The sequence below is a fragment of the Dendropsophus ebraccatus genome, chromosome 14, assembly GCF_027789765.1.
Source record: "Dendropsophus ebraccatus isolate aDenEbr1 chromosome 14, aDenEbr1.pat, whole genome shotgun sequence".
Classification (NCBI taxonomy): domain Eukaryota; kingdom Metazoa; phylum Chordata; class Amphibia; order Anura; family Hylidae; genus Dendropsophus; species Dendropsophus ebraccatus.
Window position 1 is genome coordinate 15,559,653 of NC_091467.1, and position 26,213 is coordinate 15,585,865.

General features: G+C 44.9%; 1 protein-coding gene and 1 pseudogene across 3 annotated transcripts; both read right to left on the reverse strand.

The window, feature by feature from the left end:
- Window positions 1-26,213, reverse strand: part of LOC138772585 (catenin alpha-1 pseudogene) — a 719,716-nt pseudogene that overhangs the window by 606,440 nt on the left and 87,063 nt on the right.
- Window positions 364-24,503, reverse strand: LOC138771643 (alanyl-tRNA editing protein Aarsd1-B-like). Of its 3 annotated transcripts, XM_069951497.1 has the most exons (17): window positions 24,489-24,503; window positions 22,040-22,153; window positions 20,817-20,883; window positions 19,965-20,063; window positions 19,291-19,380; window positions 18,112-18,174; window positions 11,383-11,511; window positions 11,078-11,237; window positions 10,722-10,779; window positions 9,816-9,972; window positions 9,483-9,599; window positions 9,071-9,201; window positions 8,125-8,191; window positions 7,246-7,337; window positions 6,441-6,495; window positions 1,679-1,773; window positions 364-813 (listed from the first exon to the last, which is right to left on the reverse strand). In XM_069951497.1, the coding sequence occupies exons 1-17, from the start codon at window positions 24,491-24,493 to the stop codon at window positions 675-677; spliced, it is 1,638 nt and encodes a 545-aa protein (XP_069807598.1). In that variant the 5' UTR covers window positions 24,494-24,503; the 3' UTR covers window positions 364-674. The 3 variants fall into 3 exon arrangements, with proteins under 3 accessions (XP_069807598.1, XP_069807596.1, XP_069807597.1); XM_069951495.1 differs by lacking the exons at window positions 18,112-18,174; window positions 19,291-19,380; window positions 19,965-20,063; ... (1 more) ...; window positions 22,040-22,153; window positions 24,489-24,503 and adding exons at window positions 12,557-12,666; window positions 13,071-13,156; XM_069951496.1 differs by lacking the exons at window positions 364-813; window positions 1,679-1,773; window positions 6,441-6,495; ... (6 more) ...; window positions 11,078-11,237; window positions 11,383-11,511 and adding exons at window positions 16,470-16,537; window positions 17,131-17,170.

Here is a 26,213-nt window from a genome sequence, read left to right on the forward strand (position 1 = left end):
GAAATGCATTTATGCAGGTTATCAACAGATCTAACTAATGTGCCAGACACCACAGGACCCTTTCAGAGATCTTGTGAGGTCCGTGTTATTGAAGAACTGCTCAGCTAAGTGCTCCATCTCATCATCTCTCTCCTCACTGCAGGAAATAAACCCAAAGCCTTTCTACAGAATCCATCTCCTGCAGCGTGAAAACAGCAGGAAGAGACCATCCCCAGCACCCAGACCCTAAGCAATAAAAACTTTTGATATGTGTCTACCCAGAGAATGAATGCCTAGGGCGGCTACCAGGGTCCTGAATAGATCTGCAGATGAGAAACACATTCTTTAAGGAACCTACATCTGGAAATCATACTGAGAAAATAATCCAGCTACTGACATTTTATTGCACTAGACACATGTCATATGTCATATTTCAGAGTTGTACTTTTTCAGCTATCAGTATACATTGGATTCCATTAGGATTCTGAACAAGTTGATTTATTCTGGTCCTTGAGTCGCAACAGAACCAGCAGAGAACAACAGGTCTATTCCTTTATAGCAGCCCAGTAATATGTATCAGGGACAATTACATAACCAAGAGCTATTAGTCCGTCATCTCCAATGGAGGCTCCACATGGATCATCAGCACCCCCTAGTGGTGATCAGTGTCTGTACAGGGCGGTATGACACCTTCTTCATTCCTCTTTAGGTGCAGAGCCATTTATGACTTCCCAAAGCAGATTCTCCACCTCTCCTCTTTGACTCATCTTATTCGCTTTACCTTGAAAACGTCCCTTCTTTCCAGCTCCTTTCCCATCTAGAATATTAGCAGCTCTGCAATGATAACAAAGTATAACGGTGTCACATCAAGGATCCTTGTCTTCATTTTATCCCATTAACAGGCAGCACACTATGTGGGTGACACTGTCAGTATTGGAAATTTTTCGCATTCGCAGTCATCTCTGCTCGGATAGGTAGAAGCGGTTACACAACAAGTAGGACGCTGCTATCAATAGCAAAGAGGTGATAGCGAGATAAAAGGACGGGGATTTTAGTGCAATAAAACATTTTATATCACAACACAGAACAGCATGGCTGCCCATAAAATCTCAGCTCATGGGTAATACCAGCTTGCACTGGCACCAGATAAAAGAAGGGAATAAAAAAAAAAATAAATGCACACTCAACAAAAGGGATGAGATGGGAGAGGACAACAAGTGCCAGAACCTCCAGGCCCAGCATAGGTAGTATGGACTTAAAGGGGTACTCAGGTGAAAAAAAATCTTTCAAATCAATTGTTGTCAGAAAGTAACAGTTTTGTAAATTACTTCTATTTAAAAATCTCCAGTCTTCCAGTGCTTATCAGCTGCTGTATGTCCTGCAGGAAGTGGTGTATTCTTTTCAATATGACAGTGATCTCTGCTGCCACCACTGTCCATGTCAGGAACTGTCCAGAGCAGCAGCAAATCCCCATAGAAAACCTCTCCTGACATGGACAAAGCTGACAGCAGAGATCACTGTGTCATACTGGAAAGATTGCACCACTTCCTGCAGGACATACAACAGCTGATAAGTACTGGAAGACTGGAGATTTTCAAATAGAAGTAATTTACAAATCTATATAACTTTCTGAAACCAGTTGATTGGAAAGAAAAAAATCAGAGTACCCTCTTGATATACATGCACCATGAAGACATACCTTGGTCCCACTTGGTCAATGATTTCAGATGGACCAGCGAGTAGGAATAACCCTGAAGTCTTTTCATCTCCAACAGTTAAGAAGATAATGGTGTCCTGTAATATACAAAAGTGAAGATCAGCACTTTACATATTTCAAGCATAAAAGAAAATAGGTAAGGGCACTCAGCATATGACGTGATCTTCTTTATTTCCTTACATGCATGTTAAAAGGTGAAGGACATAGTAGACACGAAGCACTTATGAAACAGGGTGGTAACAGCTGCTTTGCGCGCATGCGGTCTGTGGAAGCGCGCATGCGCGCGAAACAGCTGTTAACACCCTGATTCGTAAGTGCTTGCCATCTACTATGTTGCCCAGGATATCCTTCATCTTTTAACATGCATGTAAAGAAATAAAGAAGATCACGTTATATGGTGAGTGCCCTCATCTATTTTCTTTTATGCTTGGACTTTGCACAACACTAAATTCGTAGTGAGCACCAACCAGTGATCCCAAGTAAAGTATCAGTCCGCACCCATTGGCGATACTCATATGAATAAGCCATCAAACAGCCATGCTGGTGTCTAACAATCTACCTAAACGCACTTTACATATTTATTTTACAATCTTACAAGTGACAAGTAACTCGTCATCAGGATCACTGGGGTCCAACTGGTCAGCCGCCCCCATGGACCAGACACTTTATAAATAGAGATGAGCGCGAATCGAGCATGCTTGAGTCCGACTGTTCAACGTTTGAATACCAAATACCGAATGATCAGATGCAAGCATACTCCAGGTCCGCTCATCTCTAGTTATAACCTAACCAATGGACAGGAGATAAGCTGTAATTATGGGATAACATGGTGACACCTCGCAGTTATGTTCAGTGACCAGAGATATATTTCTAGGTGCGCTGATCCCCTGGTCCTGGAGCTGATATAGGGGAAGACATAAGACACTTCTAGTGACTTTTTAGGTAAACACAAGAGTCACAAGGATAGGACAGATCTGCGGGGAGTATGAAGGAGAGATGGGAGTGTCTGCTCGGACACACGTGGAATAATATTGTCACTATAGGAAATTTGTGAATTCAGCAGAAGCAGCACTTGGCTCCACAATACAAGAGAAATACAGCCGGAGTCCAATATATTTCTCTGGTAAAATAAAACTTCTGACATGTCACACAGACTTTTTCAAAGTTTTGATGGTCCACCAATCATTAGAGCTGGAAGAAGCCTCTCAGGTCTGGGGGTGAAGCACTTAGGCCCTGGCCCATCAAAACTTCTTAGACTTCTCTGTGACATCAGAAGTTTTTTGTTTGTTTTTTTAAAGTGAAAGCGACACATTATAATCTACAGACGCTGGTGAACACTATCATTCATAATGTGTAGATCCATACATGTAGTGCTAGTGCGGGTCTGAGTGGGGAAATAATAATCATAATAAGCCAAGGGGGTCATCTTATGACTGTGTCATTGTTTTCGTTACAAGCAGTCTTACAGTTACACACTTATTGGGATCACATTATCATTTTTGGTGACTTGGATGGACATCACCAGCCTGTGCCCATCTGCTTCCCAGGAAACACAGTGCCCATATCTTCCTACAGCAGGGATGGGGAACCTCTGGCCCTCCAGCTGTTGCAAAACCACAATTCCCATCATGATTTAGCTTTGGCTGTCCAGGCATGATGGGAATTGAAGTTTTGCAACAGCTGGAGGGCCGAAGGTTCCTCATTCCTGACCTACAGGCATAAGTACATGGGAAGCATCCTGGACTACAGGTATCACCATTAGGGCTTTGTGACCACATGGCTCCTCGGACACTTAACTGTACGTTAAGTGTCCAGCCAGACACTCCGTATATAACAAATTTACAGCAGTGCCAGGTGAATCCACTTTCCCAATGCAATTTCCCATATACAATGTGCCCAGTGCTGCCCTACAAAGTGCCAGAGAGCCCCTCCTATACACACAGTTAGTGCTCCTATACACAGTCAGCTGGGTCACGTCCACATTAGGAATACAAGACGTATCTTCTGTTAGAAGGATGAGCGGTGTCTATATGGCGACACTTATGGTATATACATATATACTAGTGAATATTAGAGAAACCTGCAGCACATGTGTATTGTTTCATCCATTAGAAGATGGGAAAACCAGTCATTTCTCCTGCTCCCAATCACTATAATCTCCACTTTTAAGATGCCAATACAGACTGTGATGAACTATGGGCACAACTGCCAGCCCCAATATGCCAGTCCCATCACCTGCCCCCATCTACTACTAATACAGCACTAGAAGAAGCCGCCATGATGGTCCCTGTCATTCCTCTGGACACTAGACTGTCACTTTTGGGCAGCCTTATGGCAGCCATGTCCTCTGTTGCCCATAGCAACCAGTCACAGCTCAGCTTTCCTATATCCGTCAGCTCTGGTAAAATGAAAGCTGAGCTGTGATTCACAGTAGAGATGACCTATGGGATCACATCTATGGGGAGGGGGCTGTGTTTATTTCTGTGTCCAGGCCCATATAGGCCGCTATAAGGCACAATACATACACAGACCTCTATAGCATCAATACATCCTGAGGCCGGGTTCACACTACGTATATTTCAGTCAGTATTGTTGTCCTCATATTGCAACCAAAACCAGGAGTGGATTAAAAACACAGGAAGGATCTGTTCATACAGTGGATGGCCGCCATATAACAGTAAATAACGGCCATTATTTCAATATAACAGCCGTTGTTTTAAAATAACAGCAAATATTTGCCATTAAATGGCGGCCATCCACTCAATTTCAACATTGTGTGAACAGAGCCTTTCTGTGTTTTCAATCCACTCCTGGTTTTGGTTGCAATATGAGGACCACAATACTGACTGAAATATACGTAGTGTGAACCCAGCCTTACAGCAGCCTATCTGTGCCTGGAGATGTGAACTCCTGCACTCTCCATAGAGCATCCAATACCAACACAACCTGCCAGACTGAGAGCACAGTCCACCCATCCTGTAGGCTGCACAGCCAGACCGCGAGTCAGCCGCCGGCCCCCAACTCAATGCCCCCCCCCCCCATAGGAATGAGAAGGTTCTTCTAAGTTTGTTCAGGCAGATGAGAGACAGAGAGCGTACTGTCAGGAAGAGAACCCCTGCGTGTACATTATATATAAAAGTCATGTGTATACACAGCAGTACTAATATACTATCCCTATTGTTGGATGTTTAGCTCACACATCAGCTATAGATGACCCATATCTTCCCAGCGGCCTCCATATTACAGAAGGATACAAGTTACTCAGGCTCAGATCCAGGGCCCGTTGACAGGCGGAAATTCAATGCGGAACTTGCGCTGCGGACTCCACTAGGAATCCTGCCTGCCTCACTGTCTCAATGTGACGTCTAGTATGCCTCCACTCTCCGCTCACAGAATTGACATGTGAATGCGTTGAGCGGAGAGCGTCAGAGAACGAGACATCACATTGAGACAGTGAGGCAGGCAGGATTCCGAGTGGAGTCTGAGGCGCCGAATTTCCGCCTCAAATTTCACTGCCGTTTTGGTCAGTGTGAACAGCACTCTTTTCTTTGGAGGACACTGTACTAGTTAGTATGTGATAGATGAGTTTTCATCCTCCTAGAAGAAAGCAAGTTTGCACTTCTACCTCCAGATCATTCTATGGAGAGCATTGTTTCACAAATTTACGCCATGCAAGTAAACACTGCCCACTAGTGGTCAGTCTGGATAATGACAGATACTGTAGTCTTTAATTAAACAGGTATTTCAACAACAAAAAAAAAAAATCTTTCAAATCAAGTGGTGCCAGAAAGTGTCAGATATTTGCAATTTACTACTACTACTTAAAAAAATCTCAACTCTTCCAGTACTTATCAGCTGCTGTATATTCTGCAGGAAGTGGTGTATTTGCTACTTTGCTACTGCTCTGGACAGTTCCTGTCATGGACAGAGGTGGCATCAGAGAGCCAAGGCCAGGAATGGACTATAAACAGAGAACAGGTAATAAAGGAAAGACTGAGATTTCTCCTCTTTTCAAATCCATTCCCGGCTTTGGCTTAAAAAAAAATAAGATAATCTGCCGGTGTAATAGGGCCCTTAGTGTAACTGGAAAGGTATATAGGCTCCACAACCATCCCTAACAATATGCTGGTTGCCGCCTGAGACCATGATTGTTTAACCCCTTATAGTGTCGCTGTTATAACTTTCAAAATCTAAATCAACAGTAGATGTGATATAAAGCAAGTTTGCAATTTACATTCAGTATTTATTTTTTAGTTATCATGAAGAACACGGCACTTCCTGTTTTCTGACTCTTTCTTTCTTTCTAAAAAAAAAAAAAAAAACTGGTAACAGTCAAAAAACAGGAAGTCCAGTGTATCCCAGGCCATCTGAGCGCTCACAGAGAGAAGCCAGTCATGTGACTGATGGACACATTGAGCCGTGACTCTCTGTACTGGCCGGAAATCCTGGGTTTAGTCTGTTTTTTTTGAACCAGCACAAGTCAGAAAATCTGCCTGCAGGAGACTGGACCTGGATTTCTGGTAAGTACAGCTTTCTTTTACAGCATAATAAAAAATAATGAATGTAAATTACAAACTTGCTTCATATCACATCTTCTGCTGATTTAGGTTTTGAAAGTTATAATGACAGTGACACTATAAGCTTCTGGTTGTAGTCTTGAAAAAGTCAATATTATCATACATGTCAGTATCAGGTCCTGGACTATGTAAACAAATGGAGGCCAGATTACAGGGATGTTACTCACCTCTGTGCCGATCTCATTTGCAATAATATTCATAAACTCATTGTCTCCTTCTTTTCTATATGAGAAATTAAACAATAGTTATCAGGAACGTTACATATTATAACCACACAGAAGTATAGGAATAAACACTGACCAGCCAGAACATTAAAACCACCTGCCTAATATTGTTTAAGTCCCCCTTCCCTCCGGCCAGCTCTGGACCTGTCATGACATGGACTCCACAAGACCTTTGAAGGAGTTCTAGCACCAATATGTTAGTAGCAGATCCTTTAAAGATACCTATCATTAAAAAAACAACAACTTTTGATCGGTGGGGGTCTGACTGCTATCTGCTGGGGTGGGTTATCCTGAGAAAGAGGTCACTGCTATTCAGGAATCCCACTTTCATTAAACACGGTACTGGGTCTGTACAATCTTTAGATAGCCGGGATATGTTCCTATTAGAACACTGCCCAGAGGACAGCACTGGCTCTAGAGGCCATAGTGCATCCTGGTGCCATTTCTTCCCCAGGTAAGTGGTATACACCCATTTGTCCACACAATATAATTATTGGCTGCCTTTTTCCATCACGTCCAAATCTGACATCACATGGCCAATGGTTGTGCTTTGGCAGAGGACAGGCATTGGTGCTCTGACCGATCTGTGATGCCCTGTGCACACCGGGTCTATCATGGCAGGAACTACTTCAGCAATATGTCCACAGTAGCTCTTATAAGAGATCAGACCAAACCGGCTAGTCCTCACACAGCGCGCTCACCGGGACAATGAAGACTAGCAGCTGGCTGGAAGTCAGGGGTCACTCACCGGTGTAAGGAGAAGAGTTTGCTCCTGTCTGGGCTGTTTTTAAAGCTCTGGGCTGTAAGGACGGCGAGATCTCTCAATAAAGTCAGATTATTCTGAAAGGCAACATAAGCATCATGTGATCATCCAATAGTCACACAGTCATGTCCTGTAATAAGTGTTATAGTTAAAGGGAAACTATCCTGCTTATAGTTCCCGGTAGCCGCTTACTTCCTCTTATCGGCGCCAGTCTTATGAAGATTGTGAGTCCTGCAGTATTGGTGAAATTCGATTCTATAAAAATATGCCTTCTGGCTGGGGTCCAGCGGGCACAGGAGAATATTAGTTAGTACTTGTAATCAATTTCCCCCTGCCCTTGATGGCTGCAGGATTTTATAATCCACCGGACTTCTACTATAATTTGCATATTTTTATATAATCAAATTTCACCAAAACCGCAGAACTTACAACCTTCAAAAGAACAGCGGCGGAAAGAGCAAGTAAGCGGCTACCGGGAACTATCAGCAGGTTCATATGCACAAACAGGTCCTCTCAACATTGTGCAATTCCTCTGTGATTTCTCATGGTGTTACCATTCTCCTTGGCAATGCTGAATGGTTGCATTCAGGTTTAGATAAACCCAAGCATGCTCAAGGGTTACTCATCTCTATTTATAAGTGATCCTTCATTCACAAGATCTTTTATGAAAGAATATTCCCAGTACTACTCTAACAGCCAATGTGTATGGCCGTGTCTGCAAAACCATCATTCACCAACTATCCACCTACCTGTATGTAATGTGTATGGCCACCTAAAGACACACAGAAGAAAGGGACTGAATGCTTTCATATGTAACACTTGTATCACTATAAAGTATCCAGGTCAGTGCCCCAGTGTCTGTACCTTCTGAAGAGTTTTCACAGACTTCTGCAGTTTTTCCACAGCTTCTATGTGCTCCTCAGGCCCATTCCTATGCACAGCAAAAGCAGACTGGATATTATTATGGTATTCAAAAAAGGATATCATCATGCATTACATATGGAAGTACAAGTTGGAGAGGATGATCAGAACAGACAATATGCTACATTCACTCTAACAGAACTGAGCTGCAATACCAGATACAAACTGAAGACAAAGGTGGCACTGCTTCTGAAAAACAGTAGGTAGGTTTTCTAATCCCCTTTAAAGCTGATGACAGATACTTTCAATGTCAGATCAGTAGGGGGTTTGGTTACCCATATGAAGCGCTTCTTTAGGCTATGTTCACACAACATAAGAGACCGGCCGTTCATTTTTTCGGCGCAATGATACGCCGAAAACCTACTCCACCTTTCAGGTGGCGTAGGTTTTTGGCTGTGCGCACCGACGCGCACGGGATTTATGTAGAGGCGGTCCGCCTCTACATAAAACTCCGTAGCGCCGGAGATGCGGGGACATTTATAAGTCCGGCGTAAAAAACGCCGGACTTCATAAATGTCCCCAAATGTGTATACGCTCCGGCCGGGATCCCATAGACGGTAAGGCAACGTATATTTGCGCAATAATCACGGCCCTTGTACAACGGCCGTGGTTTTACGAAAATATACGTTGTGTAAACATGGCCAGGAGAAGATGCGCTGCAACACATCCTCTCTCCGCTCTGTGTTAGAAAAAAGGGTCAGCCTTATAATGAAGCTCTATGGAGCTTTTTTTTTTTACACAGTGGAGAGATACAGATACAAACACTCAGACCCGGACCGATCAAAACTTTTGACATGTCTCTATGGCTTTTTGAAATGACAGACACTTTAAAGGGCATCAAAGTCTACAGGATTCCCTACAGTTGTTATACATCCAACAAAGATCTTACTTTAACAGAGCTGTCAGAGACTTCTCCACGCTGTAGCTGCGGGCTGCATACTTTAATACTCTCTCTCCTGCAATGAACAGTAAATTAGTCTTGTTCTTCTTCCCTTTTTCTGTTCCTAAAATCTTAATCACCTGTAGGAGTGACAGAGGACATATTAACATTTACCAGCTAGGAAGCATGGACTTTCTGATACACACATGTATACAATATAGTCAAGCTGACTATAGAGAGATTACGGTGTCCATTCATCCAATCAGAAAAGCCAGCGTTCAATGCATAAGGCTAACCCCCCCTATCATACACAATTGAATAAATAACCTCCCCAATCATACACAAGTGCTGTCTATTGATGCAATACATTATATACCTTACATGCTCTAATATATCTATAGTGATAGTGAATTCATCTTACCTGGAGGTCACTCAGATTAGCGACATGGGTGCCACAGCACATGTTTGCATCAACTCCTTCTATGTCAATTATTCTCACCGGACCAGCATGGTCATCCGGTAAACCTCGGCTTCTGACCTAAGGGATGGAGCAGAATACAAGATCTGAATATACAGTATAATATATTAGAAACACCACTATCCTTGTCTATACTAACATAGTAGAAGTGATAAGAGTGAATTACATTGAGATGAGCAATATAACAGAACTTGCAATATTATTGCATGCAGTAACCGTCTGGATAAGAATTTTTAGTACTGTCCACCCAGTATATCACCAGATCTGTGAACTCACTTGGTTAAATTCTGGATCCTCAGTAGTAATCACCCTCACAATAACCGGCACCCGCTGCCGGATCTTCTGGTTTACCAGCTGTTCTATAGTTTCAGCCTGTTCGTTTGTCATTGTTGGTGTGTCCAGCTCAATAGAACTTCGTTGTCGTCCAAGCTCCCTGTTAATGAAGGAAGTGCTTGAGTTATCCTATTAAATTTTCTGCTTGAGCACTGGCCCGACTCCCCCCTATGTGGCAATAACCGCTCCCCTTGGTGACGCGTCCCTGCTTGATTCTAATAGAGACGTGTCGATGAGTTATCGTCTCACCAGGGGGCGCCGGGCGTGCTTCCAGTGCTCCGAGACAGCTGTAGTATAAAACAGCGCAGAACGCTGGAATGAAGAAGCGTTTAAAAAAAAAAAAGGACCGCGCCACCGCCGAGCAGGTACTGCAAAACTTTTTTTTCAACTGTTCAGGTTGGGCAACATTTTTTAAATTTGAATGCTCGGCATTTGACTCCCGGAGCCTGGAGAAGTTAGATGCCACCCTAGGGAGTCCTAAAAAAAACTTGATACAGCAATAGGCCATAGACTGTATCTATGTTTTCCTGGCAGCCTTAGGATGGCATCTACACTTCTCCAGACGCCAGGAGTCAAATGCTGAGCGTTCAAGTTCGGAGAACATTGCCCAACCTGAATAGTTCTGCAAGTCCGCTCAGAACTACAGGTAAATTATGGAGCAGTGACGTTGACAGCAATGTGTTCTCACTGAGCCATCTACCTCTTCGATTTAGAGACTAGGCAGTGGTATATGGCCCTCCAAACTATGAGCTGTGTGGTTAGCAATGGCTGACAAAAACTGCATTAAAGTGCGATATCTCATGCCAGAAAAGCAAGAAAATAAAACAGCAAGATGAATGTTTAACGTACCACGAGGTTGTCTTGAACCCATACAAAGAGTCTGCGATGGCTGTGATAAGATGCTGACCTGTATAAAGGAGGGAAGACATGATGAACAGAGATGAGTGCCACACGAGCATCCCCAAGTCCAATTGCTTAATTGATATTTGAATACCGGTGGCTGAAGATTCGATGCCCCACGGCTGCGGAAGTTGGATGCAGACCTAGGGAGTCCTGGAAACCATGGATACCGCCATAAGCCATATCCATGTTTTCCAGGACTCCCTAAGGTTGCATCCAACTTCCGCAGCTGTGGGGAACCAAATGTCAAGCGTTCGGGTAACGTCGCCAACCCCACTCCACTCAACACTAATGAGAATCCATACCTGAGTGTTGCTGCATGTGGTCAAATCTACGGCTCCAGTCTACCCTCATTAGTACTTGGGAGCCTGGATCCAAGGGTGATGGCACAAAATGTACAGCTTCTGGGCCTTGTCGGGTGACACGATGCACTGGAACTTCCCCGATAAATCCTCTGTCATCAGGCTGGTGGAAGAGATGAGGAGTAGATGTAAAGATCTATATAACTTTCTGACACCAGTTGTTTTGAACCCCTTTAAGGACAGTGATCGGATGTACCTAATAGGTTCTTTGTTTCCAGAATAGCTTTAGTTTATTACATTCTTCTTACCTGTCCTCCCCCTTCAGGGAACAGAACGGTGTCCTTCAATATCACGTTGTATCCAGACAGCGTCTCCTTCTTCCCTCCATTCTCGGTCTTGAGTTGAGCAGGACTGCAGGAGACGACCTCGGTCAGCAGCTGGGAGACAAAGGAAAATCTTTCATAAAAACTTTAACAATCAGATGAAACATATAAAAATCCCTGGAAATAAATCACGGGGGAACACTGCATGGGTCTATACACGGAGCATGATAAACAATGCAGATTAATGGCCCCAGATCACTGAACTCGAATACTCTGCATTTGGCACAGCATCTGGAGAAGGTGGATGCAGCCCTAAGACTGCTAGGAAAACTTTGATACAGTCAATGGTCTATGTCTGTATCCATGTTTTCCAGGACTCCCTAGGGCTGCATCCAACTTCTCCAGACACTCCAGTCTTAGGCCTCATTCACATGACCCGTGCCGCGATCCGGAGGAGGATCGCTGCCCGGATCACGTAGCCGGAGCACTGCTGCCCGGTATGGATCCCCCCCCCCCCCAGGTGCGGCTACAACTCACCTATTCTCCATGCAGACCAGCTACACGCGCTCATCGGAAGTGGCCGAGACTGCGCTGAAGTCCAGACCACTTCTGGTGAACATGAAGCCGGCCAGTTCGGAGGAATAGGTGAGTAGTAGATGCGATGACGGGAGAGCACATCGTTACGGCGGGGGAGGGTGATCCCTGCCGTGATCTGCACTAGGACATGTCCTATTTTTTCCCGGTGAGGGTCGCAACACGGATCATGTGAATGGCTGCATTTACATCAATGGTCCCTAAAATTGTCCGTGGTCACGGACCCCTGACCACGGACAATTTTACGGGATGTGTGAAAGCAGCCTTACAGCTGCTGTATGCCCTGCAGGAAGTGGTGTACTCTTTCCAGTCTGGAGAGCAGGGGAGGGCACTGTGTCAGACTGGAAAGAATACATCACTTCCTGCAGGACATACAGCAGCTGAAAGACTGGAGATTTTTTAACAAAAGTAAATTACAATTCTCTGGCACTTTCTGAAACTAGTTGATTTGAAAATAGTACCCCTTTAATTAAGAAAATAAGATCCCAATGACACAGAGTATAATAGATGAGTAAACGTTGGACATCTCCCACTAAGGAAAGCCTGTAAATACCGTCACACTCACCTCCGTGGCGTAGCTATCTTTCTGACAAAAGAACGCCATATTATCTGCACAAGATGGACGCCGGGGTTACTGTAGCAGGACGATGACTTCAGGGAGGCTAAAGGCTCCACCTAAGGATGGTAAAGATAGGGCATGAAGAAGATACTGGCTAAACAGCGCCCCCTACAGGAGGGACGGGGAACCCTCAGCCCTCCAGCTGTTGCAAAACTACAATTCCCATCATGCCTGGACAGCCAAAGCGTTAGCTTTGGCTGTCCAGGCATGATGGGAATTGTAGTTTTGCAACAGCTGGAAGGCAGAGGTATTCCCCATTACTTAAAGGGTGTATCATATCAGTATTGGAAAGCTGGAGGACAGTCTTTCTAGCAGCTACAATGATGGCTGCCCCCAGCTTCCATAGAACAGGTGTAAGAAGAAGATATATGTGGGGCCAGCGTTCACATTATCAGTCACAGCATATGCGTTATTACAGCTTATGTACACAGATCACACTCTAGGGTCCAGCCTTACTTACTGTTAGGTCTACCGAAGAGCTGCCATGCCGGGGATTTCCAGTACAAGACGAAACTACACATCCCAGAATTCATTGCGACTTCCTCCCTACGGGTGCCAGGTCAGGCCATTTTGCGGCGGCAGCTTCTGCCGAGCACGTGGTCGTCCTCTCTGCTTTATTCGCTGTAGTACACCGGAGAGCCGCTAGGGGCAGCTACACATACACCACAGTTGTATCTGTCTGTCAGGCACTGTACAGTGCGGGGTTATATTAGGGGCATAAACGACAGTATTATATTCTGTAGGGGTCACAGTGTGTGACTGTGTGGTAGTGTTATGTTCACATAGCACAAGGTGTGCCAGTACTCTGTATAGGGGCATATGTATCAGTGTTTTATTCAGACAGTATGTGGCAGTAATACAGATAGGGGCACATGGCATATGGCAGTATAATATTCAGGGTGCAATGTGTGGCAGTATTATATATATAGGGGCACTTTATGTGGCAGGTTTATATTTGGGATGCAGGGGGGGGGAGGGGGGTCGTAGTCAGAGATATAGGGGGTGCCTTCTCAGGACCAAAGAGATGGATCGAATCCTAGCAACCTCTCCAGTTCTGGACAGTTCCTGACATGGACAGAGGTGGCAGCAGAGAGCACTGTGTCAGACTGGAAAGAATATACAATTTCCTGCAGGGCATACAGCATCTGATAAGTACTGGAAGACTCGAGATTTTTAAATAGAACTAATTTACAAATTTTCTGAGAACAGTCAATAGGTGTAATCCGCAGCTTGATAGAGTAGCGCAGGGGTTTCAAACTCACGGCCCTCGGGACACTAGTTTGCGGCCCCCACCTCAATGGTATCTTTACTGTAAGTGCGGCCCTGTGTCACTGACAGTGGCGGATTATAATGTGGGCGGTTTGGGAGGCCGCCCGGGGCCCGAGGTTCCAGGGGGGCCCATGCTGCCGTCCACATTATTAGTTTGCAGCACACGGCAGCACGTCACTTTTGGGGCCCAGCGGGCCCCTGAGTGATGTGCTGCTGTGGTGTGCGCTGTCCCTGGAGTCCGGATGTCGTCTGCCCCACTCGTGTGAGCCAGATGCGGCTCTTTTGATGGCCGCATCTGGCTCGCAGATCGCCCCGCAGCTGCTGTGCGCCTCACCTACTGGCCACCTGTAGCGCCCGGACGTGCTCCTCCTATCCAATCACCGTGATGCATGCATCCAATCAACGCGTGCGCTACGGCCTGCCGCAGCGCACCACGCTCCCGGTCTCCGCTGATTGGAGGAGCACGTCTGGGCCCTACGGGCGGCCAGTAGGCGAGACGGACAGCAGCGGCGACTATCTCGGAGGAGGTGAGGAGGAAGGGGGGGGGGGAGAGAAACATGGGGATGGGGGAGAAACATGGGAGAGAAGCAGGGGGGAGAGAAACCTGGGGATGGGGGAGAAACAGGGGAGAGAAGCGGGGGGGGGGGGAGAAACATGGGGAGGGGGGAGAGAACCCATTTGATGACATTGGAATGTTTTTGTAAGAGCTTTTCTTGTGCATTCTGACTTCTCTACACAGGTGTAAAGGGTAAATTTAGCAGTTTTCATACCTTATTTTATATCATACGTCATGGTGCTTGTTCCAGTAAAACGTTATCATCTGCAGATTATGCGAGGTGGGTGGAGCTTCATGGGTGCAGCACCACATAGCCCCACCCACATCAACACGTATGCCCCGCCCCTCTGTTATCAGTAGATTATACATCAGTAGAGTATACAACGCCGATTCTTTATCTGCAATTTTTATCTTTCTATGTTCTTGCATTTCTTTGCTATAAGCGACAAATGATGGCGTAATAATGGTCCTGTCTATGCAGCACCATGCCCAGTGTGTAGGCTTACAATGGGTACATACAGAGTTGAAAGCTCTAAATTACAGATTTGGAATCAACATCCTTTATCCTACTTACAGACGACTTTAGTTTAGGGTTTTGAGGAGGGGGGGTTGGAGGCGACAGAGTCCCTTTAAGCATTCATTCAACCACCATGCAGGGAAGTGGAGTTGTGTTGTAGTTCTCTGCATGGTGGATACACAGTGCTGGGCAGGGCAAAAGTCCACAGGGTGAGTGCCAAAAGTCAGATCCACACCAGCTATGAAGTGATGGCACATCCTAGATATAGGCAATCACTTCAAGCAGAATTCAAGCTTGACTTCTATAGGATTCCTCTAGCAGAATCCGCCCAAAGAATTGACATGTCAATTCTTTGGGCGGGTTCAGACTACAGAATTCGCACGGATAAGACCCCGCGGATTCCGTTGTCTGTACGTGTTCACAGCTGCTCCCGTCATGTTGCCATAGACAACATTCTATACACGGGCGGATTCCGCATTCCGCTGAAAGAATTGACAAGCGGCCGTGAGTGCGTACAAGCAACAGAATCCACCGGATTTTATCTGTGCGAATTCCGTAATCTGGACCCGCCCTAAGGGCAGAAAGCGGATCAGCGGCAGAAAATTCTGCTCTGAAAGGGCGGGTTCAGACTACGGAATTCGCCTGGAAAGAATCCGGCGGATTCCCTTTCTCGTATGCGCTCACAGCCGCGCGCCTTTCCGTCGACTCTATAGACACCATTCTATGGGCCGGCCGATTCCACTATCCACCAAAAGAATTGACATGTCAATTCTTTCAGCATAATGCGGAATCCTTCCATGCATAGAATGGTGTCTATGGCACAGGCGAAGAGGCGCGCGGCCGTGGGCGCGTACAGGCAACGGAATCCGGCAGAATTTATCTGCGCAAATTCCATAGTCTGAACACCGCCCAAATTCTGCAGTGTGAACAACTGAACGAAAATCCCATTGAACACAATGGGACATTGCTCTGTTCATATTTCAAGGGATGAGCGAACCAGCAGAGGTTCGGGTTCGTATGAACCTAAACTCTCGGCTTCTGATTCCCGCTGTCTGCCCGCTCCGTGGAGTAGTAATTTCAAGCTGAAATAAGAGTGGATTCCTCTTCAATTCCTCATCTAATTCCTCACCTTTTCCTCAGTGTGCACATACCCTAGGGCTGCATACCACTTCTTCAGCCACAGGTAATTAAATCCCAGACTTTTGGGTTCAGACGGACCTGAACGTGCTTGAGGTTCACTCATTTCTAATCATGAATTCAGGAATGAATCTTATGGATATTGTCTGTGCTAGGTTTCTACATGTATAAGTTGCTGAGCATGAGTATCTAGATTAGGAGTCTGCAGCCTGAGGCACCAGCAGTGGCATAGCTACCATAGAGGCAGGCCAGGCAGCTGCCATGGGGCCCATGAATCCTAGTTACGCTCCTGCTCACCAGCTACATCTACCAATGTCAGTCAATAAATAAACAAAAACAACAATCAATAAAAAACAATTTATTATAAACACAAAAAGTTACAAAATAAAACATCAACCCAATAATGTCTCTCTTCTGTTTTCAGCATCAATTTCTTTGTTGCAGGACTCTAAAAATGCAAACAGACATGCATCATTATTATATTGTATATATACTGTATAGCCTAATATATAACTTTTGATGTCATGTCATTTGGTGTTATAAGGTAGATGGTGTGCCGGGGCTGCAGGTTATGCCACTGATAGCTCCAGACTGCAAACTAACTGCAGTGTAGGCTTCATGATGCCATCAACCGCACATATAGTAGGTGTCCTCCAGCTAATAAATGTGTGGAAAGACCCCTAGGGGCCACCGTACAGATTGAGCACTGGGACCTGAAAGCTTCTCTTAGGCCTCTGATGCTCTGTAGTAGAGATGAGCAAATCTCGAGCACGCTTGGGTTTGTCCGAACCTGAACTCTCAGCATTTGAACACCAGTGGCTGAAGAAGCTGGATGGAGTCCTGGAAAACATGGATATAGTCTATGACTGTATCCATGTCTTCCAGGGCTCCCTAGGGCGGCATCCAACTTCTTTAGCCACCAATAAACAAATGCAGAGTGTTCAGGTTCAGACAAACGCAAACATGCTCGAAATTCGCTCATCTCTACTCTGTATTAGCAAAACAGTGACTTATGTTGATACATAGATATAAACTCCTTACCTATTGTAGGGACAGGTTCATTCATACCTCACAAATCATCCTGGTAGGAGAAAGGTATTATTATTATTATATCATTCAATATGATCTGCTTTTATCTTACTGTGACATTAGATGAATAATTACAATGCAAAAAACTGTACGGGCCCCCCCCTCCCCTCCACACTAATATATATATCTATATATATATATATATATATATATATATATATATATATATACTCGGTGATGTGGCCAAAAAAAAAATTCTCTTGCGGCCAGAGGCAGAATCCTATGGTTATATACATAGGTGCAGGAGCAGACTACCTTTTGCTTACCCTTTATTTACTGCAGTGTGTAAGTGACCCAGTGTTCTCTTATATGCTGCAAGACAAAAAATGGTTAATATAAAAGACAATTAGCTCTGCTACTCCTGCACTGATAACCCCTGACCTCTGCAGGAGCCCAGAGAACAGAGATCAGAAGTTAATAGATTAGTCAGGCAGAGAGCTAAGTGTCTTCTGTATTAACCCTTTTTTGTTTTGCAGCATGTTAGAGAACACTGGGTCACTTATACACTGCAGTAAATAAGGGGTTAAGCAAAAGGACAGGAGGCTCTTATCTTTCCTGGGCCCCCTCCCTCCATGGGCCCCATAGCAACCGCCTTCCCTGCCTCTATGGTAGCTACGCCACTGAGCATAGTCTAAACATGTGAAAGCAGTGATTACTGTTAAAGAGGACCTGTCACCCCCCGTGCCGGGGTGACAGGCTCCCGACCCCCCGCTGGAGCACCCTATACTCACCTGATCCTGCCGGGTCCCGCTTCTGGAGGTAGTCGGGTGACTGAGATATGAGCGCCCAAAGCCCGGCGCGCGCGCTCCAAAGATGAGTCTGCACTGCACTGCACTGCAGCGCTCCCAGCCACCCCCTGTGCAGGCAACTACAGTATATCCTACTGATATAACATATTACATTTGCACTGTATGCAATCTGTGATACACTTACATCCAAATCATCCAAGTCGTCCATACTAGGAGGCGCTCCCTTGTCCTTTACTTTGTTTATCAACTGAAAAACATAATAAACCAATAATGTTCAGAGCTTCCAATGCGTCTTAAAGGGGTAGTGCAGCGCTAAAAAAGTATTCACAAAATAACACACATTACAAAGTTATACAACTTTGTAATGTATGTTATGTATGTGAATGGCCCCCTTCCCAGTGTTCCCCGCCCCCGCCCGTGGACCCTGAAGTGTGATGCACTATACATACCTGATTCGTGTGGACCCCCGTCCGCATTTCTTCTGACAGTGATGTAATCTTCGGGAGGCCGGCTGACCCGCTCCTGCCGTCCCTCATGCCGGCCCCCCTCTGCCACGTCATAACTGTGCTCAGCTGCGATTGGCTGAGCACAGTTATGCTCAGCCAATCGCGGCTGAGCAGCTGATGACGTGGCACACGTGCATCACACTTCCCGGTCCACGGGCGGGGGTCGGGGAACACGGGGAAGGGGGCCATTCACATACATAACATACATTACAAATAACTTTGAAATGTGTGTTATTTTGTGAATAATTTCTTAGCGCCGCTCTACCCCTTTAAGTTGTAAAATTGTCTTTCTGTTGATATCGGTAGCAGGGCAGGTATACGATTGATCTGTATTGGGAAATAATGAGGACCACCTGGAATACCTTACAGGATAGACTGTAAGGATGCTTTCACACGTAACGGATCCGCAGTGGATGTCACGCTGCGGATTCTCAGCGAAATGCGCTGCGGATCCAGTGCCTTTCATCCCTATGTGAACACATCCTCGCAGCGTGAGACTGTGATAACCCCCCGCCGCAGCCGCCCGCCACGGAGACCATACATAACCTGCTCGGCGACACAGCTGCATGTGAGGCTCCCGGCTCTGGTTCCGCTCAGCCAATCAGTGCACGGCAGCACTGATTGGCTGAGCAGGATCGGAAACCAGGAGCCTCACATGCAGGGGCGGGGGGTTATCACATTCTCACAGCGGGATGTCAATCCCGCTGCGAGTATGTGTTCACATAGGGATGAAAGGCACTGGATCCGCAGTGGATTTTGCTGCGAATCTGCATCGTGATATCCGCTGCGGATCCGTTACGCGTGAAGGCACACTAAGAAAAAAAAAAAACTAACCTACTATGTAATACTTGACTTACATCGAGGTAATGTTCTGCCATCGCCATCTCTCCTTCCTCTTCTGCATCCCAGTCCCTCCAGTTATCAAAATCTACAAACAACCAGGCCGGCTGCAGACAAATCACCAAAAACCAGTTGTTAGATAATAATAATAATAATAATAATAATAATAATAATAATAATAATAATAATAATAATAATAATGATACCTGTAGTATTTCATATTCAAGGACCAAAATGGAGATAATAGGGGACATTTATGAAGACCGGCATACAAGTACCCCAGGCTTATATAAAGCCCTGTCCCCTTTCCCCGTCTGGAATTACTAAGGGCCGCACGCTTCTTAGTAAACATGGCCTTAGTAAACCAGGCGCGGGAGGATCGGTTTTTAACAGAATCTTTTCTGACGGAAAAGTGCAGCAGATAGAGTTATTATAATCCCCTAAATAAATAGTATGCCGACATATACAAGCGAGACAGAAGCTAAAAGCAGGCTTCTTCTCTGTGGGGGCTGTGGATATGCTATGGGGGGCTGTGGATATGCTCAATAGTAGGTAGATATTGTAGAGTAATTTTTGGCCTCACATTGACAATATAGCACTGGGTGTATTGGTGCCATTACTCCTGGTGGTGCAGAGTCGCAGTCTGCCCCTGCATTACTATAACACAATTATATCAGCAATCAGACACCACCTTGTTGTTGTCCTTGGTTAGTCTTGGCCAAGCCACCTTCTCCTTCCACTTCCTGAGGAAACAAGTGATTGACCGATCTGAACGTTTCTCCCTGGAATCCTAAAAACAGAAATTGTCAATAAACATAGCATAAAACCAGGGTGAAGTACTACTAATAGAAACCCCCTGTCTAAGGGCCCTATTACACGGAACGATAATCGGCTGAATTGGCCCTATCCGGCTGATTATCATTCCGTGTAATAAACACAACGATCAGCCGATGACAACGATCATCGGCTGAACATTGATATGCGCACCGACCGTGCATCTCTACGTGTAATAGCGCTGACGATTTGCAAAGTGCATACATTACCTATCCATGGTCCAGGGCTCCTCCTGCGCTCTGCTTCCCCCCGGGTCCCGCACACTGCAGCTTCAGAGCGGCTTGTCTTAGCTGACAGGCCGCTCAGCCAATCATTGTCCGGGACTGCCACGGCCAGTGTTAGCTGAGACAGGCCACTCTGAAGCTGCAGCGTGCGGGACCCGGCGAAAAGCGGACCACAAAAGGAGCCCTGCAGCATGGATAGGTAATGTATGCAGTTTAAGCAAGGGCTGCAAGGACATCGGTAATGATGTCCATGCAGCCCTTGTTAAACGATTATCAGGCCGTGTAATAGGCCCAGTAAGCGAGTGCCGATCTTGTTTACAGTCATTATCGGGCAGTGTAATAGTACCCTAATACTGTCCCCTCAGGAAGGCCCCCTAGGTCTCCAAACTCTACATACTCCATATCCCCTACATACAGTTTCATCCACCATAAAAGTAAGTAACGTGTAGCATGAGGCCCTGTCAGCAGCCATGGTGTCTCCTTACCTTTGGTTGCACTCTGTCATACAGCATAATTTCATTATAAATCTGAATGCCATCTTCATTTATACAGCTGTGCAGTGAAAGAAGAGAAGAAAATGTCCCGCTTAGTCCTATGAAGAACGTATTCCCGGCTCTACAATCGCTGTTATACAGGACTGGCACTAACTGTGGACGATTACCTGTATTGGCCTCAGTCACATAAGCCTTCTAATACCAAAGCGTCATCTGAGACATTGCTGAGATATTTTACTATAAAGTAACTAAAATCATTTACACATTGGAAAATCATTGTCATTGTGGCAAAGCAGACCCTACACTGGGCACCGTCATGGGTGTAACAGCTCCTAGAGCAGGGGTAGGGAACCTTGGCTCTCCAGCTGTTGCAAAACCACAAGGTTCCCTACCCCTGTCCTAGGACTTATGCAAAAACGGTGAAAGGGCCTCCCTCTATAATGGGCAAAAGAACCCATTAATGGTGTCTAATCATTACATGATCGGGGTCCAGGGTATAACCACTACTTCTGCACAACATATAACTATGCCCCTGGCCGCCTCAACTGATAAATCACCAGGAATATGACCTTGTAGAAGTAAAATATTTTAAAGTGTATCTGTCAGTTACTTTTTTTTTTTTTGCAGAAATCAATAGTACAGGCGATTTTAAGAAACTTTGTAATTGGGTTTATTATCCGAAAAGTGCATTTTTATCATGAAAAAGCAGTTCAAAGCTCTTCCCTCTGTCTTCATTGTTCTGTATGGAGAGGGGAGGGGTGGAGGGAGATGAGGCAACAAAACAGGACAACAAACAGTTAATTTACAGCTATATCAATGGGCTATCTCCTCTGAAGTCAACACTGACCACTGAATACCAGCTTTCACACAGGTCCCGCTGTGTAATCCTTTGTTCTCTGCTCTCTGCTGGCGACTAATCTCCATCCTCTCCCCTCCCCTCTCCATAGAACAGACAGGGGCACATCTGATGCAACAAGACATGATTTCCTGATAATGAGCAGTGGATGGAAGAGAGGGGGGGGAGGGCCCCGGGGAAAGTCTTTTTGAATGCAGATAATGACATTTGCCTAATAAACCCAATTACAAAGTTTCTTAAAATCATCTGTACTATTGATTTCTGGAAAAAAATACGACAGTGACACTTTAAGAACTACCTTCCTCATCCTGGCATGAGGAATATTATTATTATTATTATTATTATTATTATTACCTACCTGAAAATGAGCTTATGATCTTCTATGTCCACCTTAACATCTTGGCTGTTCTCAACACAGAACTCCAGAAACACGTACTTTGCCCGGTCGTACCAAAGAACTTTAGCAGGTTGCCTTGAAATAAAGTTTGTACAATAAACAATGTTTTTACAAAAACTTTTTACAGTTATACTATACTGTGACCGTATAGTATAATATATAAACATGGGCGATCAGTAAAGGTAACCACTGCTCAATACCAATAACAATCTGCTATGTTGGTGTGTACACAGAGCATGTGCTATTTGGAGGAGAGAGGGAAAGATGCCTGCCCAAGATGATCCACACTGTTCCTGAAAGGTAAATCAAGTCTTCTCTCTCATCTCTCACCATCCATAAAGCTCAGGGCAGTTCTGTGTAAATCATTAGCACAATGCAGCTAGTTCAGTCCTGTGCACCTTCTCCTGCACAATGTCACAGAATAGCAGAGAGAAGTATGTGCTGTGATTGGTCAAATAAGTAAGGGGAGGGAAGTCTTGTGTGTGTACTACTGGCAAACAGCCAAGCTCTGGTCCTGCCTCCTGAAATGTAGACAATGAAAAAGATATAGGAGTCTTAGGGCCCTATTACACACACAGATTATATGACAAGCCAAAGCCAGGAATGGATTTGAGAAGAGGAGAAATCTCAGTCTCTCCTTTATGGTCTGTTCTCTGTTTATAGTCCATTTCTGGCTTTGGCTCAAAAGATTTGTAATTTACTTCTATAAAAAAAAAATCTTGTGTCTTCCAGTACTTATCAGCTGCTAAATGTCCAGCAGGAAGTGATGTTTTCTTTCCGATGTGACACAGTGCTCTCTGCTGCCACCTCTGACCATGTCAGGAACTGTCCAGAGCAGTAGCAAATCCTCATAGAAAACCTCTCTTGTTTTCCAGACTGGAAAGATTACCATTTATTGCAGGACATACACCTGCTGATAAGTACTGGAAGACTTGAGATTTTTTAATAGAAGTAAATTACAAATCTCTGGCACTTTCTGGCACCAGTTGATTTGATTTAAAAAATATTTGTGTGAACTACCCCTTTAAGGATAGATTTATAACGCAGTTAGGCATGCTTGATACACACTGCTGAACTTATACCCTAGTTGTATGCAACTGTATAGGAAGATATCTGCCAATTATATACTGCATATAGTTCTATTAGAAAGCATTGCCAACTACCCTGTGTGCCAGAATGTATGCCAGAAAGACACACATATGCAAGGCTAATAACAGCATACAGGCATATGTCAAATGTAGTGGCCAAATAGTATGTGAATCTTATTTATACAGTTGTAGCACAGCTGAAGAACAGACCTCCTGCTGGGCCGTTCTTTCTAGAGGTTGCTCCACCTCGGGGAGGGGGGCTAACAGGGCTGGGTCTACACAGGTAATCCTACAGTCCCAGTATTACTTAGTAATATTTACTATAGGCTATGTTCACACAACGTTTTTTCAGCTCCGTTTAAAATGACGTCCGTCATTGTGATTCTAAAATAACGGACGTCTTTTAGCAGCCTGGTCGTGCAATAACGACTGTTGGTACATTATTCTAGTTTGGTTACTAATTGGCCTTTGGATGCGGCTTAATTGAAAAGTCCATTGAATTCAATAATAAAAATGGAGAAAGAACGGTGACAAAAGAAAAACTGTGTGTGAACAACCAATAAAAAACGTCCGAAAATAATAATCATGTTCATTATTTTGACGTCCGTTATTCCATACATTGTGTGCATTGGATGTGCGTCTTTCCATTGACTTCAATGTATTACCATTGCAGTCAGTTAAATCGATGCATAAATGGACGTTATTTTAAATAGCAAAATCGGCCGCCTTTTGTCCATTTTTGACGTTGTGTGAACATAGCCATATACTGTTTATGGAGCAAAACCTGCACAAGGCTATGTTCACATTACTTATATTTTCGTAAAACTACGGCTGTTGTTGCAGATTGCAACAACGGCCGCGATTAATACAAATATATACGTTACATTGCCGTCTTCCACTGTAAATTCGTTTGTCCCTGGTCAGTATTGTCTTCCCCAAAAAGTTCCAAATTGAAGAGTGTTTGTAAAATAAAAAGTAATCAAAAAGTCACGTATAGGCAAAAGTGGTAACAATAAAGACTACAGATGAAAAATGATCCCTCACTCAGGCTCAGAACTAGTTGTAGCTACTGAAGATGGACGCAGCCCTAGAGAGTTCCCGGCAGCGATGGGGGCATCCAACTTCTTCAGCCACCGGTAATCAAGTGCTGAGCGATCGGACTCCAGCATGCTCGAAGCTCGTTCATCTCTACCAGGCACACATATATTGCATGCTCTATGATAGAGTCACTGCAGAAGACATTGCAGCATTTATTCCTGCCCTGATAATGATGATGATGATGATGATGATGATGATGATGCATTACTAAAGTCTTTCCTTACCTCATGATAATCCTGTGAAGATGGTTCAGCTATAATGGCAGACGAGGAAGTGTGAGCGCTGCTCCTGTGTCCACCACAAGTCACTCAGAATTCCTGCTATTTTTAGGAACAGCTGCTGGGTGCCCAATCTCTCCCCCTCCCCCTTGGGAAACATTACACTGGTCCGTCACCACATTAGGAAGACTCCACTGTCTTCTAGAGTATTCCTCAAGCCGGCGATCCCTGTAGTAAACTGCCTGGGGACACACCATCATCATTGCTTATAAAGACTGGGAATAGAGAAGTGCAAATCAGAGTAATCTGAACCAATCTAAGAGATGACTGTGCCACTGGTGGGCAATATGTGGCAGTGTTATGGGCACACTATAGAATGGTATTATATGGTTATATTTTTTATTATATGTAATAGAGAAAAACTGTCTAAAAATAATGTCAGGGGGTTGTTCCTAGCAGAGAATACCTTTAAATAAATAGGGCTTCTCAATGTAAACCCCACCCCATTGGGTTTAAGTGCCCCAATTTTGAAAAAATGATAAAAATAAATAAATATATATATATATATTGTGGGAATTAGCGTCACCAGAGGTAGGCACAAGCAGGCTTTGGATGCAACTAAAAAACGTTTATTGGTAACAAACCAGAAAAAAAATAGTCCAGCGTGAGGCTTTTACAGCAGCCGTTCTAGCTTCAAACACAAAGCAGTTGACTTTCAGGAACATTAACAGAAAGCATATACACACCACCGTGTAGTTATGTCCTTATTCAGACCAGCAAGTCTGTAGCAGCTCTGTTGCAGGGCTTCTCTCTCCAGCTCCTGTCTGCCAGATTCACTGTGGATCAACTCAATCAAAAACTCTCAGCAGGTTGTCTCTCCACACCTCATGCACCAAGTCAGAGGCTTTTAAAAAACCCAGTAAAGCCTGGACCGGAATATGGGAACGGCCTCCCACCCACGCTACAGCCGTTCCAAGAAAGACAGCCCATTTTAGCCACACAGCAGCTATACTAAATAGCAAATGTCAGTAACCTATAGTTACTGACCACGAACTGCTGTCTTTCCCCCACAGAGTCCCAGGACCTCTGTGGCACATACATTGTAGTTCTCCTGCTGCAATTCAGATATGTGGAAAGTCTGGGATGTACAAGCGGACTGGCAACCCTGAACTCCCTGAAACTTCCATACAGAGCACAATAACCTGCTTGGCACATATCTACCTTCCACTATTTTTCCTGCTGGTTGCCTACATATCCCCCCCCTCTGCCCAAGGCCAGGAGACTGGGCACTTGATCCCATCAGACAATGGACCCTTGACAAGGCATCTGCATTTATATGATCTTTCCCTGCCCTGTGTTCTACTACAAACTTAAAGTCCTGTAATGCCAAGAACCACCTTGTCACCCTGGCATTATTACCTTTATTTCTATACATCCACTGTAATGGAGCATGATCTGACACCAATCTGAACTTCCTACCAGCCAGATAGTACCGCAAGGACTCCAGAGCCCACTTTATGGCCAGACATTCTCGTTCTACAATAGAATAATTCCTTTCGCAGGAAGTGAGCTTCCTGCTCAGATATGTAATGGGGTGCTCCTCTCCATTTACCTCCTGTGACATTACTGCGCCCAAACCCACTTCTGAGGCATCCGTCTGCACAATAAACTCTTTAGTAAAATCAGGGGCCACTAACACTGGTTGACTACAGAGGGCTTTTTTCAGGGCCT

Excerpts from the sequence above, each read along its gene's own strand:
- LOC138771643 (XM_069951497.1), bottom strand. Across the intron at positions 20,884-22,039 it reads GATCATAAGCTCATTTTCAG|CTGTATAAATGAAGATGGCA; the intron begins GTAGGTAATAAT and ends TTCACTGCACAG. Across the intron at positions 8,192-9,070 it reads TCTCTGACAGCTCTGTTAAA|GAATGGGCCTGAGGAGCACA; the intron begins GTAAGATCTTTG and ends TGCTGTGCATAG.